The sequence below is a fragment of the Mytilus trossulus genome, chromosome 9 (genome assembly GCF_036588685.1).
Source record: "Mytilus trossulus isolate FHL-02 chromosome 9, PNRI_Mtr1.1.1.hap1, whole genome shotgun sequence".
Taxonomy (NCBI): Eukaryota; Metazoa; Mollusca; class Bivalvia; order Mytilida; family Mytilidae; genus Mytilus; species Mytilus trossulus.
Genome location: NC_086381.1, coordinates 73815854 through 73835517, shown reverse-complemented (window position 1 = coordinate 73835517; position 19664 = coordinate 73815854). Strand labels below are relative to the sequence as shown.

The 19664-nt window shown below is 31.9% G+C and overlaps 2 protein-coding genes across 3 annotated transcripts in view; both read left to right on the top strand.

Moving 5' to 3' along the window:
- On the top strand, nt 1-8415 carry LOC134683395 (uncharacterized). Its single transcript, XM_063542677.1, has 4 exons — nt 1-147; nt 1630-1768; nt 2757-2979; nt 7909-8415. Exons 2-4 carry the CDS (start codon nt 1655-1657, stop codon nt 7932-7934), a joined length of 363 nt encoding a protein of 120 aa, XP_063398747.1. The 5' UTR covers nt 1-147; nt 1630-1654; the 3' UTR covers nt 7935-8415.
- Nucleotides 8416-17423: 9008 nt separating this feature from the next.
- LOC134683391 (uncharacterized) overlaps nt 17424-19664 on the top strand; it is a 35533-nt gene continuing 33292 nt past the window's right edge. Inside the window, exons 1-2 of one of the 2 annotated variants that reach the window (XM_063542674.1) lie at nt 17424-17560; nt 18122-18260. In XM_063542674.1, the coding sequence (XP_063398744.1) occupies nt 18147-18260 (114 nt within the window). In that variant the 5' untranslated portion in view covers nt 17424-17560; nt 18122-18146. The remainder of the gene's footprint in view (nt 17561-18121; nt 18261-19664) is intronic. The other variant, XM_063542673.1, reaches the window with a different exon arrangement.

The window sequence follows — 19664 nt, the reverse complement described above, 5'->3', positions numbered from 1 at the left end:
ATCGTAGATATTCGACTGTTCTCGTCGTTGAAGCGAAATTGCACAAAGAATATGATTGGTTCTTGGCAGACTATTTACGTACTCCTTCGATGAAATGCACATTTAATTTGCTGCATTAGAGTTGATAAGCGGTTTGTTAAGAGAAAGGTAAGGTTTTTATAATAAAAGTATATAATTTAAACGGACGGTTCTTTTTTTTTTTAATGTTACCTGATATTTCATATATATACACGAAATATACTAAATGTTGAAAGTAGTTTCACCCATCAGTGCTTTGTTACTAACCATAACTTGCAAATAAGTCTTAACACGATTTCCTACAATTACTCATTCCTGATGTTAATTCTGTAAATGTGAACGCCTAACTTATGATCACCCCTAGTTTTTGGTGGGGTTCGTGTTGTTTATTCTTTAGTTTTCTATGTTGTGTCATGTGTACTATTGTTTGTCTGTTTGTCTTTTTCATTTTAGCCATGGCGTTGTCAGTTTATTTTAGATTTATGAGTTTGACTGTTTCTTTGGTTTCTTTAGTCTCTCTTTTATGAACTTCACACGAACTTTGCGGAAAGGGAAAAACAGGCATTGATTGATGGTAATATTGCACAAATTGATTACAAACAACATCAAAATTATTTCATACTTGCATTACTGTTCAATAATGAACAATATTAGTTCAAAAAACAATATTAGTCCAAAAATGACATTATTAGTCCAATAATGACATTATTAGTTCATAATGAACAATATTAGTTCAATAATGAACACTCTAATGATTTATATAGGCATCAAGTATCTTATTTGTTGTTGTTGAGAGAAGATGATCAACTCTAGCTCTGCTCGGTCTTTTTAGGTTAAGGAATAACAAAATTGAAAATAAAAAATAAAATGCCTGTTGTGACCGAAAAAATCTACAAGCAATAATTATTCCAGACATATTGATTGTTAAGAACAATATTTCTGATAATAGCTGTACTCAGTCTGCAGCACTAGAATAAACGTCTATTAAAACAAACGTAATCATTTCGAAATAAACGAAAAATTAATTTCTGAAATTTGCCGATTATTACCGAGGTATATCGAATTGTCTTGTTACATTCTTTAAATATCATTTTCTCTCACATAAATAGTTAACTGTGAGGTTGATCGCATTGTCATAGGTTCGATGCCCAGTTGTGTCTTAAAACTTGTGATTTGCTACTTCATGTCAATACTGAACACATCTATTCTGGTACAAAGCAGGGTGTATTTATATACATGTATCATTATATATCTTCGTGCTGTATATATTCATGTGAAATTTGCCACTGATCGCAATCATCAATCAATTAACATTATATGTGATCCTAGCAATCATTCGATCAAGCTATCACGACTTTTGTTTTACTAAAAGTGTAATTTGAACATGCAGGTCACTTGTGTATCAGATGGAAGCTACTCGATAGAAACACTTGTAAACTGTTTTCATATCAGAGGTTTTCGATGGAGTTTAAATTGAGCATTACAATAGGTTTTTTAAAGGCCCATCACATCTTATTTTTTTTTATCTTATTCTAATTTTCCATAAGACAAGATAATAATGTCCTTGGATTATTATGTTTAAAAATATTTGTTTTTCTTTAAATTTTCCAGCATCGATTAATTTTCCATCCGGAAGATGAAAACCTTGATAATGTTATGTTGCATTGTGGCAGCAAGTTTTGCTTTTCCTTTTAAATTCAAATTTAAGGATGGATCTGCCGTTTATGAAGCAGTTGCCAAAACAACATCGGTAAGTAGAATATAATTTGGAAATCACGTTTTAAGAGACATTTTTAAATTTTCCAAAAATTGGCAAAATGATTTATAATCTTTATGTATTTCAGATGCATAAAGAGTGGTAAATCATGTATGAATTTATTTTAAAAATTGAAAACAACACGTTTAATAATTTCTTTCGTCCGAAGCGCTTTACTGGATTTACATGCATTAGGAACTCTCAAATCCAAACAATGGAAATCCGAGAATGTATAAGTACCGAAACCGTTGAAGAGCTATATAACAAAAATACCTAAAATTGATAGCCAAATTCGTCTAAAGCCAACTTTGCCTGAGGGAGTTGAAACCTTAGTTCCTTAATCATTTCAAAAATTATAAACGGACAATTTTAGAGGTGAGAATTCAAGAACCATATAATATTGTTAACAATGTATGGGCATGTATTTGTATGTAGAAAGATGATTGCATTGTGTTTTTTTTTTATTGATTTGGTCTTTCTGTCAAAGAACTGTTTAATTTTTGGTGATTTTTAAAAAGCATGATCGATGTATAGCATAACATATCAGTCAATATGCTAGTTATCAATATATCTTTTTTTTACTTATTGAGGGGTACCTAACACTATAGGAAGATAACTCTGTATTTTAGCTAAACGTATAAATCACATTGTATAGTTTAGGGAATATCAAGCTTCTCAATGCAATGATCAAAACTATTATTTGTCAAACTGCCATATATTTAACCAATCCTGTATGAGAAAGTGATTTGTCCATGTTTTTTTGATATTTTGATATTTTTTTCAAAAGAATCAAGTAAACATTTTGTCAAAATCATATCAAAATTAAACGACCATAATTAATTTTAGTCAAGTTCTTGGGTACCACCTTAAATGTAATAGTTTCCGATATAAAACCATCACGTCATTTATTTTCTATTCACATATTCCTTAACTTTTGCTATTAAAACAATCAAATAGTAAATGATACAAAATTTCAATTTAGATGATACGAAAGAGAGACACTGCAAAGATAGATCCCATTGGTCGTGCCTTTAGATCGGTTGATTTAAATAATGACGGGCACATTACTGCTTATGAGTTTGCCTCACATTATTCCAAAACATTCAGACTTAGAGGGAACTACAGCTATGTTCAATGGAGACATGCGTTCTTCGCATCCATGCCTAAACTTGATACTAACGGGAATAACATGCTAGAAATTAGCGGTAGGTTTGATGGTTTCTTTATCTTAAAAAAGAGAATAGTAAACTTTAGTAGACCTATCATGGTTTACTTTTATCAATTGTTATTTGGATAAAGAGTTGTCTCATTTTCACTCATACCACATATTCCTATACATATTGCCTGATAAAATATTGAATAAATTCATAAAAAAAAACTAAACGTTATATATGCTATACGTCCAATGCGCTCAATCCGAGTTTTTCAAAGCCAATGATATACAATGTTTAAACTCGTTAAAGAGCTATAAACCACAAAGCATCCACAAATGGCAAAATCCATCTTATGCTAACTTATACAAATTAAAAGGTAACCAATGCCCTAATTATCAATTAATAGTTCGCCAAAAAATAATTTATCAGACAGCGACGAATGGCAGCCATTGGATAACAGGCTCCTAATTTTAGTTCGACACATTTTTTTTATTTATATAAGGCAGTTAGTTTTTCTCGTTTGAATTGTTTTACATTGTCATATCGGGGTTTATAGCTGACTATGCAGTATAAACCTTGCTTATTTTTGAAGGCTGTACGGTGACCTATAGTTGTTTATGTTAGTTTCATTTTGGTCTCTTGCGAACTGGTGTCTCATTGGCAATCACATCACATCTTCTTTTTTATATACCAACCAGGGATGTCAACGATTACTGACAACTGTAATCGACTATCAATCAATTACCTGACGGATTTTTGTGTATTATCGATTATTTATAGATTACTCAGATTTTTGTATGTAATCGATCGATTACAATCAATTACTTTTATTATCTATCGAAAGTAATTACATTACTTTTGGATCACTGTCAATTACATGCTTCAAAATTTCAACAACAATACAAAGTAAACAAAACACAATTATGTTGCTCAACGTTGCATAATAGAAATTAAGAACATATTCAATGCATTGATTTTAGTTATAAGTTGACAGTTTTTTTCTACATCAAATCTCTTACTGTGGATGCGGAATATTAAAATAATCTTGAAATTTCGACTTTCAACATGAATGAGCGCGTGCATGGCATTGTAACAATCACTTATTTATATCTAAATTTGTTTCTCAATAATTTTGCTTTCTTACTGACTTAAATTAGTTTTTTGGTTTTTTATCCTTAAAAAAAGTTATATTTTAGCGTAATTAATTATAATGTGTGAAGAAATGTAAAAAATGTAGAATAATTAATATAAAGTTCAGCTTTGTTTTAATGATATATATTTATAATGACACGCATGATTTAATCTTTTTGTTTGAATAGCTATCCGAATAACAAGTTGTAAAACTGCCAATGAATCACAATTATAACTTAGAGCTAAATAATATAAATCGCCTTCTTGATTAGACATGCAGTAACTGAAATAAAAACAAAGTATTTATGGTATGTATTGAGAAGACTTTGATCATCTGATTAGTAAAGACAGGAAATTAGCTCAAATATTTTGTATTCTCCGAGTTATATACAAAATAGATTCATATTATCAAAGTGATACATGTATCTATTTTCATGAAATCAACTGTTTATATATTCTAAGCTTTAATTCCAACTCTTATTGAACATGATGTTTTAATGTATTTTTTTATACAAATTAGCTTACTACTACAAATGTAGTAGAGGACCTAACTGAAGACACATTTCTTATTTTAGAACTATCTTATTTTTAAAATTTCAAATCTATTTTTTTTTTAATATCAAAGCTCTTGAAATATTGTCATGAACATACATCCATTTGTTTCAAACGCTAAATATAAAGTCAATATGGTAGGGGATCTGTTTTCTCAAAATGCAGCTTGAGACAATAGATAGAAAATAACACAGTTGATAAACTCTGATGTCTTATTAATACAATGTATTTTATCTGTACTAAAAAGTGATTATTGCAAACATAATTTCCTTATAAATAGGTTATATTTCATCAAACTATTTTACGAAAAGTAATCGATGATTACATCATATTTTTGCTGTAATCGATTAAATTACCTTTTTATGTAATCGAAAATGTCAACAATTTCAATTGATTTCAATACCAGATTACGATTATTCACTCTCTGACACACACACAGCGTATGGTGGGTCAACAAAATGCAAATTTCATAGGACATCAGTGTATTAACATTAAATCAATACATGTCATTTATATGATTGCTTACATTCTAGATTTGAACATCAAGTAAAGATCTTAAGATTCACTTTTTATAGAACAGTGGCATTGGAAGGAACTAGAAATAACTTAAGCAGCATTTTTGTCAAAAATATGTTATGGGCAAGGCATTTAGAGAATGTTGATCAAATTGAATTCAAAGGCAGATGCAGGATTTCAATTCGATAAATACTGCCGTCCGTAGCTAGGCAAAACGGTTTTGACAATAAAATGGTACGCCGTGCTTAAATCTGTCATTGAAGTCAGTTGCTTATTAACCAAACATAATGTATAATATTGCCCCCTTTTATAAAGTTATCTAAGCCTATTGAGAATTTTATGTTAATCTAAGATATGAGTTCATACCATATTGTGGGTAATTGATTGTACGTACCCCAAGTATAAAATAAATCGGTTCGTAAAACCATTCCTAATGACATTGTTTACCGATCACGATGCTTTGGTGAATTTTGAAAGAATAAAGTTAGTTAGTTGTTTAGACAAAAGTCAACTGAAGTTTACCAAACATTGTTATCATTGGAAATCATTGACACAATAAAGATACCGAGACAGCAATCGGAAACCAATTGCAAACGCCAAAAGATATGCCAATCAACTTGCCCCTCGTCCAAGTATGTATGTCAGTCTAAATTTCATCCAGTCAAAGTATGATTGTCAGTCTTAATTGTTCTCGAGCCTAACAAATATATCAGTCTAAAATATCCGTAGCCCAAAAGATATGTATGCCTAAATTACCCGCAGTCTAAAAACAATGTCAGTCGGAATCGCCCTTTCTTCGGCTGTATAAATACATGTAAGTTTAGTTGAGGTTCTGACTATTTGTGCTTACCAAATGTTTCTTTTTTATGATGAATAACATCTCAAAGCCATTATTAAGATTTTATGATCTGTATTAGGTTAGGAATATGGCAGTTGTTATTAAATAGTTATTTTCTAAGTATTTTGCATTGGCGTTTGTTTTGTTGCACTTTAGTGTTTCTGTTATTCCGTTGTTTTTACCTTATAGTAGATGTGTTCCGCTCGGTTTTAGTTTGTAACCAAGATTTGTTTTCTCTCAATCGATTTATGACTTTTGAACAGCGGTATTCTATAATTAAGAAATAATTCATGGGGGCTTGAATATATCGTTATTTTACCACGGGTTGGCCCTTATTGACAAATATTTTACCCTGAGCGATAGCGAGGGGTAAAATATCGGCATAAAGGGACAACCCGTGGTAAAATCTAGATATATTCAAGCCCACATGAATTATTTCGATTCTAATAGGACAAATATGGCATTTTTTTGGATCGACGCGCTCTAGGTAGAGGCCATTATTTGCCGTTCCCATAAATTAACGCACCTTTAGATTGGCGTAAAAGACCGGAGCAAACAGAATAAGTAACATGCTCAAACTATTCACAAAACTTATTAAGATAGATTTGGATGAATTTAAATGATAACTTCTTATATGTCTTCTATGTATATAAAAAAATGGGCTGATACCACATTTTAGCATCGTTTGTTTACGTTTCCTTGTTGTGATGATTTTCGGTATCAAAAGCGTGTATTTTCCCGTAAAATGCTTAAATTATAACGTCATCATTCTATGACGTCGAGCACTTCATTCATAAAACAACATATGACGTGGGAGTACGATCGGAACAGCCAATGCAATATATTCATATTTTACCACGGGTGTGTACTCAAAGCGTTTGAAGGACGTCATGTTAGAATGGCCTTTATACAATATTGATAAAAATAATGTAATAGAATGTAAGAATATGATATACTTAAAGTAAATTTAAATCTTTATCATCTTTGGTGAACCGTTGTCACGTTTTTTACAACAGTGTTTGGTTGGGTTTTTTTTTATTTTTAACATACTAATAATTACAAAACCAAACAAAAATCACTAGCTATAAAAATCAAAATCACAAAAATACTGAACTAAGAGGAAAACCATATCGGAAAGTCGATAATCACATGGCAAAATCAAAAATGACAAAACACATCAAAAACGAAAGGACAAAAACTATCATATTCCTGACTTGGTACAGGCATTTTGAAATGTATAATATGGTGTGTTAAACCTGGTTTTATAGCGCTAAGAGAGGGACGAAAGATACCAAAGGGACAGGCAAACTCATAAATCTAAAACAAACTAAAACAAATCCGGTAAATAGTCTAATTCGGTAGGTCACATACATGAAAGGGAAGGGGATTGCAGTTACGACGCAATGAACATATCCGATACCATTTGAGAAACGGATACTCCATAACGGTCAACCAACTCGTGATGGCGTCCGTAAAATTTACGAAGGGATGATTTCAACTTCACCATTTGAAACTCTTGGTTTAATAGCTTCCTTGTGAGCAGCAACCCGCTATCAAGAAAATCATGATAGGAAATGCAAGCACGGGAATATCGTATCCATTGGGAGATATATACCCTGTATGCAGGTGTTGCTGGAATGTTGCTACTTAGAAATGGAAAGTTCACAATATGGAAGCTGAAATCATCTCTTTTGTCGTAAAGTTTTGTATTCAACCGACCCTAAATCCCTCACTTTGCTTACAGTCTCATCAAATTCCGTTATATTTACAATGATGCGTGAACTAAACAGACATAATAAATGAAATAGTCAAAATAGTGTATGTGAGTGAAACCAATACGATAGCTTAGCGAATGTTAACTGTTTTTCCCTACTCTCTGTTTGAAATTGTAACTATCCAATATGCTTACGGCTTTAATTTACTCATTTGAATTTCTTTTGCAGAATTCCGTTCGATTCCATATTGTTGATTGAGATATAAAAGATGGTATTAGAAGCAAAATGTGACAACGTTGCATCCATTATAACAGTGACATTTACTACAAATTCGGATTCGGAATAGACTATTTACAGTTCTTACTTTAAAGAAAATTAGTGTGTTTTTTTAAAAAATGTTTAATATGTCATTTGTCCGTTTTAACGGAAACTTTCCAAATACAAAATCATTTTCAACAATTGTTTTACATATAGATTTGAAGTTTGGTTTTTATTTCCACAATTAGGAATCTGCAGCCTGCTTATCTTATCACATTGCTTAACATTTGCACTCTGGTGAATTGTTGCATCGCTGGCATTCATACAATTGTTATTCTTTATTTTTATACTTACAAAATTTAAAGAAAGTTAACTAAAATTTTGGTACTTATTTACGCTGCGTGTCTTTATGAAATACAGTAATAGCAAATTAAAGTTTTTAATTGTTCAGGAACCAATAAAATCATGACTCGTTTGCTTGTGTGTTATTTTCTTTTTTCATATATAAAAGGTATATATAAGAAGACTTGGTATCAGTGCCAAAGAGACAACTCTAAATCCAATCGCAAATTGTAATCTAAATCATTATATGTCAATGTACTGCCTTGTAGACGAAACGTGCGTCTGGCGTATATACTTAATTTAGTTCTGGTATCTATGATGACTTTATTTGAACACAAATCCGTGGCTCACAAAGAACAGCAAGCTATGAAAGGCTCCAAAAATTAATAGTTTTAAACCATTTAAACAAGAAAAAAACTGTATAATCTTTATGAAAAACGAAAAACGAAAAGCACTTATCAACCACATCAACTAACGACAACCATTTAACAAAAAAGGTTCTGACTTATGATAGGTGTTTAATTTTTTTAACAGGCATTGAACTTCAACTAAACCTGACACAATATTGTTAGATCACAACGCAGAAATCCGACTATACAATTATAACCCGAAGAAAAAGGCGATTATCTAAAATAGTCAACATGAGAAGGTTATTTCTCTTAGGGCGCGGCCCGAAATGAAATGATTTTTAAGGATTGACAATTTCGGACATTCACCGCTTCTAAAGGACCATAATTGTTTTTTTTAATACTGAAGCCACAGTATAAAGGACTTTTAAAGAATTGCAAAACGCTAACCTTACTTAATCAAACACAAGTTGACGTTCCCAAATAAATTTGTGTCTTAGAATTTCTCGTCTTTACAACAAAGGTAAAATCTTTTGGTAAAATAGTGATTGCCCTGTTACACAGAGTGCTGGTGACCTACTGGTTAATTGAAAATAAATGCAGAAAACACGTTAAAAGCTTAAAGTTGTAAATATGTCTTTACGGATAGACCAACTGATGTATATTCTTAATAAGGAAGCGTAAGGAAACTTTGACAGGTCACTAGTCTAAAAGATGGTCTATAAGATAAATTCGCTACTCAATGTGCCAGTGACAAAATACATAACCAAGGTATATATTTCTTCACTAACACATTGTGTCACTGTGTAACTAATAAATCGATATAAGAAGGTGTGGTATGAGTTCCAATAAGAAAACTCTCCATTCAAGTCACAATTTGTCAATCTCTAATCCCGTCAACATACACATCTAACAAGGACCGTAATCGAGTTACTTTAAGTGACCTTTTATAACTTAATATTTGATCCCAGAAGGAATTTATATCGACCAATAATTAGTACATAGACATATGACATAAATTCAATGTTGAATAAAAACTCAAACATTGTGATTTCATTTTATTTCAAAATAACGTTGAAATATTCATTTAGGAATTCCGGATTTATTATAATATTCCGTGTCAGATGATGAAAAACAAACAAAATCGGTCAGTCACTCTTCTCTGCGACTTTAAACAAAAATCGGCACCATTGGAAGATTCTGCGACAAGGCTATAATGAATGCACAATGTTTACTTTATCCGTATGTGGACATTCGGTCGGTCGGTCCATTTCACTCTCAAAATAATCTTAGTTGTTTTTATCTATCTCTCAACTAGGCATGTCTTGAAAAAAGGCAAAAGATAAATTTATAAAAAAAGGATAATGGGCAACATTTACGACGAATAGAGTAAAACGAAAGACAAGAATGTGTTGATATTGCACGGAAGCCCTACCCGCCTCGCTATTCTTTGTTCAGTGGGCCGTGAAATTAGGATATAGACTCTAATTCATCTTTTATATACGCTTTGGATTTCAAATATTTTGGCCACGAGCATCACTGAAGAGACATATATTGTCGAAATGCGCATCTGGTGCAACAAAATTGGTACCGTGGATTTTATTAGCGCATTCCAAACTAAAAGACAAATTGAAAGAGTTGGTATTGCTTTGTTTTATAAAAAAAAATCACCAACTAAGATACAAGGAAGGGATAAATCCTACTTTGTGAAGGATCACTCTGATTCAAAATACTCTATGAAACTGACATTATCAAGATGCTTGATTTCTTGATTGACAACATATTTGTTACGTTCGGAGGACGTGTTTTTCAATAGACTATCGGCATTCCAGTGGGAACGAATTGTGCCCGTTTTCTTGCCGACTTGTTCTTTTATTATTATGAGGCTGTATTCATACAGAAACTTCTTCGGAAGAAAAATAAGAAGTTAGCAATATCCTTTAACTCTCCTTTACCATATACTAAAACACTTTAACATCTACCGTTATATAGATGACGTTCTTTCACTAAATAATTCAAAATGTGTGACTATGTTGAACGTATCTATCCTATTGAACTAGAGATTCAGTTGAGTCGACCTCATATCTAGAATTACATCTAGAAATTGACAATGAGGGTCGATTGACAACAAAACTTTACGACAAAAGAGATGATTTCAGCTTTCCAATTGTGAACTTTCTATTTCTAAGTAGCAACATTCCAGCAGCACCTGCATACGGTGTATATATCTCTTAAATGATACGATATTCCCGTGCTTGCATTTCCTATCATGATTTTCTTGATAGAGGGTTGTTGCTCACAAGGAAGCTATTAAATCAAGACTTCCAAATGATGAAGTTGAAATCATCACTTCTTAAATTTTACGGACGCCATCACGAGTTGTTTGACCGTTATGCAATGACCGTTTCAGTAATGATATCAGATATGTTCCTTACGTCGTAACTACAATCCCCTTCCCTTTCCTGAATGTGACTTACCGAATTAGACTATTTACCGAATGTGTTGTCTTATAAGCCACACGACGCATGCCGCATGTGGAGCAGTATCTGCTTATCCGTCCTGAGCAACTGAGATTACCTTTAGTTTTTGGTGGGGTTTGTGTTCTGTATTCTTTAGCTTTCTTTTTTGTGTCATGTGTTCTATTGTTTGTCTGTTTGTCCTTTTCAATTTTAGCCATGGCTTGTCAGTTTATTTTCGATTTATGAATTTGACTGCCCCTCTAGTATCTTTCGTCCCTCTGTTAGCATTAAAATTAGAAAGCTCATAACATAGGGAGCCTGTGTACTAATTTTCATGTTGATTGGTTTTAAACTTCATCAAAAACTACCATGACCAAAAGCTTAAACCTATATCGGGCAGACGGACCGACAACCAAAAAACGAAGGGATGGAAAGACCAGAAATATAATGCCCCTTTACTATCGTAGGGGGAGGGCATAAAAAATGACACAAAATCATAGGATCTCTAATCCTTACTTTCAATCATTACGTCTGCTATATTACAATCATGAGATACTTTTCCTATTGATAGTGAGTTTCTTAAAAAAAAAACCATGAAGATAATATTTTATATGTATGTGCATATGCTATTTTTTTCTTTTAGCACTTTTCCGAATTGGTTATTTTAGTCCTATTGCCTTTCTATTTTCCTTCTCTGTTGATGTCTTTGTTGTCCATTGTTGGGGTGGGGGGTCGATAGACTAAGGGTCTTAGTAGCCGTTCTACTGTATCACAAGACTGTCAACACTGAGTTTGTCTGTTCGAATCACGTACTAGACAGGTGTACCCAACTCTATTATAAATAGACAAGGATTACCTGTGTTACTTTTGAAGGTCTTGGTTCTCTCCCAATATTCTGATTCCCTCAACCAATAAACACTGAAAAACACGAAGTTGCATAATTGTGATACATTCGGCGTTACATTTCAATCAGCCAATCATTCAATTAATTGCGGGTGTGTTGATGGACCTCTGGTAGTGATTTTTGTATTAGTCTAGGATTTAAAGTCTTTTAAAACAATTCGCTAAGATATGTGCTTTTCTAAGACAACTGCATGTATATAGTAAACCTTTTCTTCTAAGGGTGCAATACTAGTTTTTTTTTCATTGTTAATTGCCTTTAAATAATCTTATTCTAATAGATAACCTATTCAACACTATAATTAGATCATTGAATATTGTTTTTATTGGTATTAGATATTGATTTTTTTATCAATAAATCAAAAGCAAACTGAATATTATTGTTATATACATCTATATTCACATTCACGGCACTTCATTCTGTCGGTGCATGTGTCTTGGAATGTTTTTCTCTGCCAGTTTATGACGCATTTATACTAAATCCATTGGATATTAGATGTGACCTGATTGATAATTTCGTTTTATATAAATGATTTTTAAACAGTTGTTACTTGCTTTGAACAAGCTTTCAGTGACTGAGAGTACTCTCAGATCTGTCATTTGTTGTTGGGATATACAAGTACCCGTCCATGTCCACTCTATGTAGTATTTATATTTGTATCTATCTGATGAGTTAAGCATTTTTCCATTGATCTTTATAGATTGTTCTTATGTTGTAAGGTTTCACAACTGTCCCAGGTTAGGGGAAGGTTGGGATTTCGCTAACATGTTTAACCCCGTTACATTCGGCATGTATGTGCCTGTCCCTACTCAGGATCCTGTTATTCAGTGGTTGTCGTTTGTTGATGTGTTACTTATTTGTGTTTCGTTCATCTTTTTGTACTTAAATAAAGCCGTTAGTTTTCTCGTTTGAATTGGTTTACATTTGTATTTTCGTGGACTTTTATAGCTGATTGTGCAGTATCAACCTTGCTCATTGTTCAATGCCGTACGGTGACCTATAGTTTTTAATTTCTGTGTCATTGATTTTGTTTGTTTATTATGACGATTAACAGAATCTTGTACTTTGAAAGTACATTTATCCGTGGCGGTTACAATTTTCGTGATTTTCGTGAACGGTTTTACACAGGAATCTAAGTGTCCGAGAAAATATAGTAATTGTTATCAAATTCCAAAAATGTAGGTTTGACAACATGAGTACAGTACCTGACGCTTTATGAACTAATTATACATTTTTAGTTCAAATATAGACCGGATTTAAATAAATTAATCTGTGAATGTACGACTGTTCACCTTTTAGTTCTCATGAAAAATAAGTTCTAATCGACGAAAGTCAGATTCCGGTTGTGATATACTATAATGAAGTGTTCTTTTTTTTTCAAAATTCTAATACGAAAAAAATAATCATTTAATTAGAATGCTTGCTTTTTAATTTCTTATGATTATTTTTACAACTCCAAGTAGGTATAGAAAGATATGGTATGAGTTCCAATAAGACAACTCTCCATCCAAATAACAATTTATAAAAGTAAACATTATAGGTCAATGTACGGTCTTTAACACGGAGCCTTAGCTCACATCAAACAACAAGCTATAAAGGACCTCAAAATTAGTTTAAACCATTCAAACGGGAAAACCAACGTTTTAATATATATATATAAAAAACGAGAAATAAGAAACACGTATAAATTACATAAACAAACGACAACTACTGTACATCAGAATCCTGACTTAGGACAGGTACAAACATTTGCAGCGGGATTAAACGTTTTAATGGTACCAAACCTTCTTCCTTTTTCTGAAACAATAGTATAACATCACAACATAGACAAACACACGATAAAATATCTATTGGAAGGCTTAACTCAATCAAAAACGTAAATTAACACACTTTGAACGAATACTTTTGATCTGCGATACCTGAATGCAAATATATCGTTAATAAAATTATTAGGGACAAACATTCACGGCCAAAAGGCAAACAAACAAGTCTAAACATAGCCATGGCAAGACACCACCGCGAAATATTTAAGAACCCTTACAAAATAATCGCTTTTGAAAAAACCGGTTTCATAATATAAACAGTAAATGCAAAATAACTTTGTCGTTTTAGGTATACTTCTTCTGTGTATATAAAACCTCCCAAAATGGAATGCCAAGAATGTATATGTTTTGCATTTTCTTATATATAAACATTTCCGTTTAAGGACATGTTATGCCCAATTGATCTGTTCATCGTTCGATCTTAAGTGTGTTAACCTCTGATAATCCGTATGCAACATTTAGATGTTTTTTAATCTCAACTTTCTTTCAGTCGAAACATTTTGTCAACATATATGAATCAGCTTATTTCCAAAAGCAGTTTTTGTTTTATTAGAAATGTAATGAATTTTGTTAGTAATGAAAGACGAACAAGTGAATGAAAATGAACACTTTATTTGACAATGTCCCGTAAAAATTATAAAACAACATATGATTAATGGCACAAAGATTCGTTTCTGAATTCTTCAAATTCGTCACTTGAATTTTTAAGACAACTAAAATCCATTAATTAAAGAACCAACGAACATGTAACATTTGCAGCCACCAAGAAAATTAATACTCCCGAATAAAAAGTAAAATTACAATAATAATGAATTCAGAGGAAAATCTAATCGGAAAGTCCATAATCACATGGCAAAATCAAATGACAAAACACATAAAAAAGTAATGAACAAGAATGTACTTCAATGTCAACATATCATGTTTTCAATATGTTTCCAGAAGGCATTTTAAATTTCTTTCTTTAATTGTGTTTCAATTTGTGAGATTTTTGTGTGTGTCATCATGTATTTTTCTTTCCATATCACGTTTAGCTATATCGTTAGAAGATCAGTTTTGTTACTTCTTAGCCTGATTGGTATATGCGTTTGAATACTTACTGTTGTTTTTCATTTGAATTCATTTCACGTATTGTCTATATCTTCTAACTGGTTTTCTTTCATATATGTGTACCTTTCCTTTAAGTGTTTTCCATATTTTCCCCAGTCTTCTCTATAATGAACATTATTATAACTCAGTTATCATTTTCTATATAAAATAAGTACACAATATTTTCACTCTTTTGCAAATTACAAGCTTTGAACTATTGAACCGGTCAAAAATTTCCAACTATTGGACCTGGGTGAAACTATTTGACCGCAAGCCTCATTTTTCGCTGGATTTTAAATACAGCTACGCGATTGGAGGATTTTGATAATACCGCAGCAGTCAGTAACGACGTCGTGTTTTACCTATTGTGTCTAGTACAGGGTTGATGTCAGTGCAAGGCGTAGCCTGATAATTTGGACATATCTATGAAGTTATCGTTATGGTTTGGTTTCTCCTTTGATATATTACGATAGTTGATTTATCACCGCCAGTTATTGTCTGTTGTCTTTTTCGATATAACAAAACACTTACTGTCTGAATATTCGTGTAATAGTAAGTTTATTGTCCCTCTGATAGAGCTATTGCCCTCGGCTACGCCTCAGGACAATAGTTGTTCCTCGGGACAATAAACTTACTATTCCACGCATATCCAGTCAAGAAGTATACATTGTATCATGGTGTCCTAGTGGTGATTCTGTTTTAATCTAAAGCTGGATTTGTCATGAACAGTAGATCAAATGTGAGATCTTTTCTTGTAGTAACAAGAAAGTTTGTATATTCATTGACAGATGTTTTTTTATTCTAAAAATGATCCAATCATTTTTGTTATAAATGGTAGATTGACAAATGAATACGGAATAATTTTGTGTCTATGTTATTGTGCTGATAAAATTGAGAATGGAAATGGGGAATGTGTCAAAGGGACAACAACCTTATCATAGAACAGACAACAGCAGAAGGTCACCAACAGGTCTTCAATGCAGCCAGTTGATGAGTATTCTAAGGACTCTAAATTAAATCAACAGGTAGTTTATTTCAAAGTATTAAGAACTTACATGTAAATAATTTTTCTATAGAAGTTTGTATAAAGCCTTAACACAGTTTACAGAAGATCTTACATTCTTTCTCTACACATTTATATATTTTTTAATTGAAATAGGGGATGTAAAATTACGCAATTGCCTCTTATGGTCTGCCTATGTTATAACACAATGAATACTATTGTCATTTTTATTTATAAGTACAAGTTTGTAAATGGAAATTCCCGACCGAAAGTACAAATCAATTGAAACTGGATCCAAATGCAAAAACATTGTAACAATTGCGGTCATGAAGTATCTCATCGAGTATGAAACAATTTCAATTGTGTATACTTGATTTTTTTTCCAACACTTAAAGTTACGGTTCCGAGTTACATGTTCAATGAAGTGTTTTGACGGTAATTCTTGTTCTTTGTAAATGAAAAGTATCATGTCGATGAATTTAAAAATTATTTTTCACTAAGGTTCCAATTTTGTTTAACAAAATTTCCATTACTCTTTGAAAAATCTTCCTTTTATTTGTTTTATTGTTTATCTCCTCAAATATTTACATTTTCTATTTTTTGGGGGTTCCTTGTCCAGCTTTAACTATACTAATTTGTACTTTCTTGTTTATAGCTTGTTATTTTATTGATTTGGATTTTCAAATAGTTTGGCCTCGAGCATCACTGAAGACACATTGATTGGCGAAATGCGCATCTAGTGTACAAATATTGGCACCGTTTGTGCTCCAACTACCACTGGGTCGATGCTTCTGCTTGTGGACTGATAGTCCCCGAGGCGAGCCGAGTAGCAAGTACGATAGTACTGGCATGAAAATACGGATTTAATAGTAATAGAATTTGCTGTAACAAAATTTGAGAAATAATTCAAAATTTGGGAAATATTTCAAAATTAAGGAATTTATCTCTCTCATGCATAGCTCTGATTCATAACCCAGCTTTGGCTAAACTTTTTGGTCCCTTCATGTTAATATCATATATCTTGGCCTCAGGCATCACTAAAGAGACATTAATGTCGAAATGCGCATATTTTGCCGTTTATTTTATTACCATTCTTGGTGAAGGCTGGTTTTGAAGGCTCTTTCCTCGAAAAAAGCGTATCTATCAGTTATGCATATGGTGTAGCTCATTGATTCTTCTTTTAAAGTTATTTATTACGATCGCGTATGTCATAGGTAATTACACAAACCTGAGGTCGTCTTACTATTTTTAAGTATATGGACGCTATTTATGTGTATATATTAGATTTAAATATCTTTAGATCATTCAGCTCCTTAATTAATTGTTCACCAACTGCTTTTCATTTTTATTAGGGGATCTTAACGGTGGTCATCTCAGAAAAACGTTTTGGATGTCCCAAATCTATAAAGTGTCAATTTAATTATATAAAGATATCATTCTTCTAACCTCGGCTGATTCCGCTTCTCTCCGTTCGAATCAAACGAGTTTTGTGACCAATGATGTAAATATAAATCGGAAATATTCGACTGTTCTCGGCGTTGAAACGATAATTGCTGAAGTAATATGATTGGTGCTTGGTCGATCATTTTACTAACTTCTTCATATAAATGTTTAATTTGCTGCATGAGACTTGAATAGATCAGCGGTTTATTCAGAGAAAGGTAAGGTCTTTATAACATGTATAACAAAAGTGTGTGTACTATATATATTAAAAGGAAATGTTGACAGCGCTTACTTATGAACCTGATATATAAATATATATATTGAAAAGATATAAACAAGTCTAAATTGAAAATAAATATAAATACGATATAGATATACGTGTAATCTTAATTGATAGTTTTTTGTCTTTGTCATCATTTTTCATTTGAAATATACCATTTTTTTTTAAAGTTTCACACATTAGTGCTTTGTTACTAACCTTTTCTTGCAAAGAAAACTTCACACAGTTTCCTACATATACTTAATTCTAAAATAAATTCAATCTGTAAATCTGAACGCTTAATTTACTAAATTTGCGGTAAAGGAAAAATACAAGGAAGCATGCATGGCAGAATTGCGCAAGCTGTTTACAAACAAGTCAATTTCCTTTTTACTTGCATATACTTAATTTAGTCCTGGTATCTATGATGAGTATATTTAGTCCGATAACGAAAATTATTATGATTTATATAGGCACAAGACATATAATATACTTATGATTTTTAGTTTTTTCTTTCCAGCATTTATTGATTGAACTTTCAGAAGATGAAGACCCTGATAGTGTTTTGTTGCCTTGTGGCTGCAATTTTTGCTTCTTCTTTTAAATTCAAATTTAAGGAAGGATCTGCCATTTATGATGCAATTGCCCATACTGCATCGGTAAGTAGAATATATATCGGATGTTTAAAATAACTGACAAGTTAGCAAAGGTTTGAACACATATAAGTTTTATAAACATATGGCTTTAACGACTAAAGAAGTAAATCGAATAAGTTTCATCATATCATTAAAGTACTGACTAACGAATAATTTGCAAAGGTTATTTTTTAGTGTTTTTGAGATCATGTTATTGTAGATAAATTTAAAATACATGAAATATCATGACTCGAAACAAACCGCTGATTTCGAAAATAATAAGGTTCAAAATTTGAATAATGTTTGCTTTATTTAATTTTATGACAATTTCAAGATTATCTTAAACTTATAATTTTATCATTAAAAAATCAATAAAATGTATTTAAAAAGTCTTATGTAGACGCCGATTGAATTATTCTGTCCATAATTTAGCCGGTAAGGAGTTTCGAATATAACAATTTCATGACATCAAAGAAAAAACTTTCAGCAACGAGTCATTAAATGTAAATGATCGTGTGTAGAAACATCTTCCCTGAAGCTAACCTTTAGAAACTAAGATCACAAGGTAAGCAAATATTAACACATTTGTCTTGTTAAAACATGTATCTTGAAATCACGGATAGAAAAATAAGTGAAAAATTTAACCAATTTTTAAAAATAGAAAATATTTATAAAACTACTAAAAATGTCGACCTAGATCAAAATGATATACTTAAGATGTAATTATATCTACTGGTCATATAGAAGTACCATTTCATTGTGTTATTGCTGTCGTCTAAAAACTAACGATGAATAATATTCTTTTGAACGAACAAATATCAACTTTAAGTGTATCACCAGCCAGTAGTCAACACTATAGGGCTGACATGAATATCAATAATGTGGTCATTATTTTGATAAATTTTCTGTTTACAAAACTTTGGTACAACTTTTTTCGGAACTTTGGATCCTCAATACTCTCCAGCTTTGTAATTGATTGGCTTTTTGAATATTTTGATATGAGCGTCACTGATGAGTCTTTTGTAACTGAAACGCACGTCTGGCGTACTAAATTATAATCCTTGTACCTTTGATAACATTTGTGTTGGAGAGGAGTATATACATATTCATGAGAACTTACTGGCAACACATAAATACATAAGTTAACAAATGTGTGTGACTACACAAATCATCCTCGCCATTTCACAAGAAATGACAGGTTTTTTTACACTCTCTGTAACGTAAAAATCAGAACTTGATCATTGGATTTGAATGACACAATTGAATCCATCGAAAAGCAGGTGCGTTATAATGATTTGCTGCTTCACATGACCAGACGATATTTTTTGGGCAAAGTTATTGTCCATATTTGAACTTTAAATCAAACTCCACGGGGACAAATTAAACCTTACCGAAAGTTGAAAGTGATTTTTTGGAAAATAACGGAAT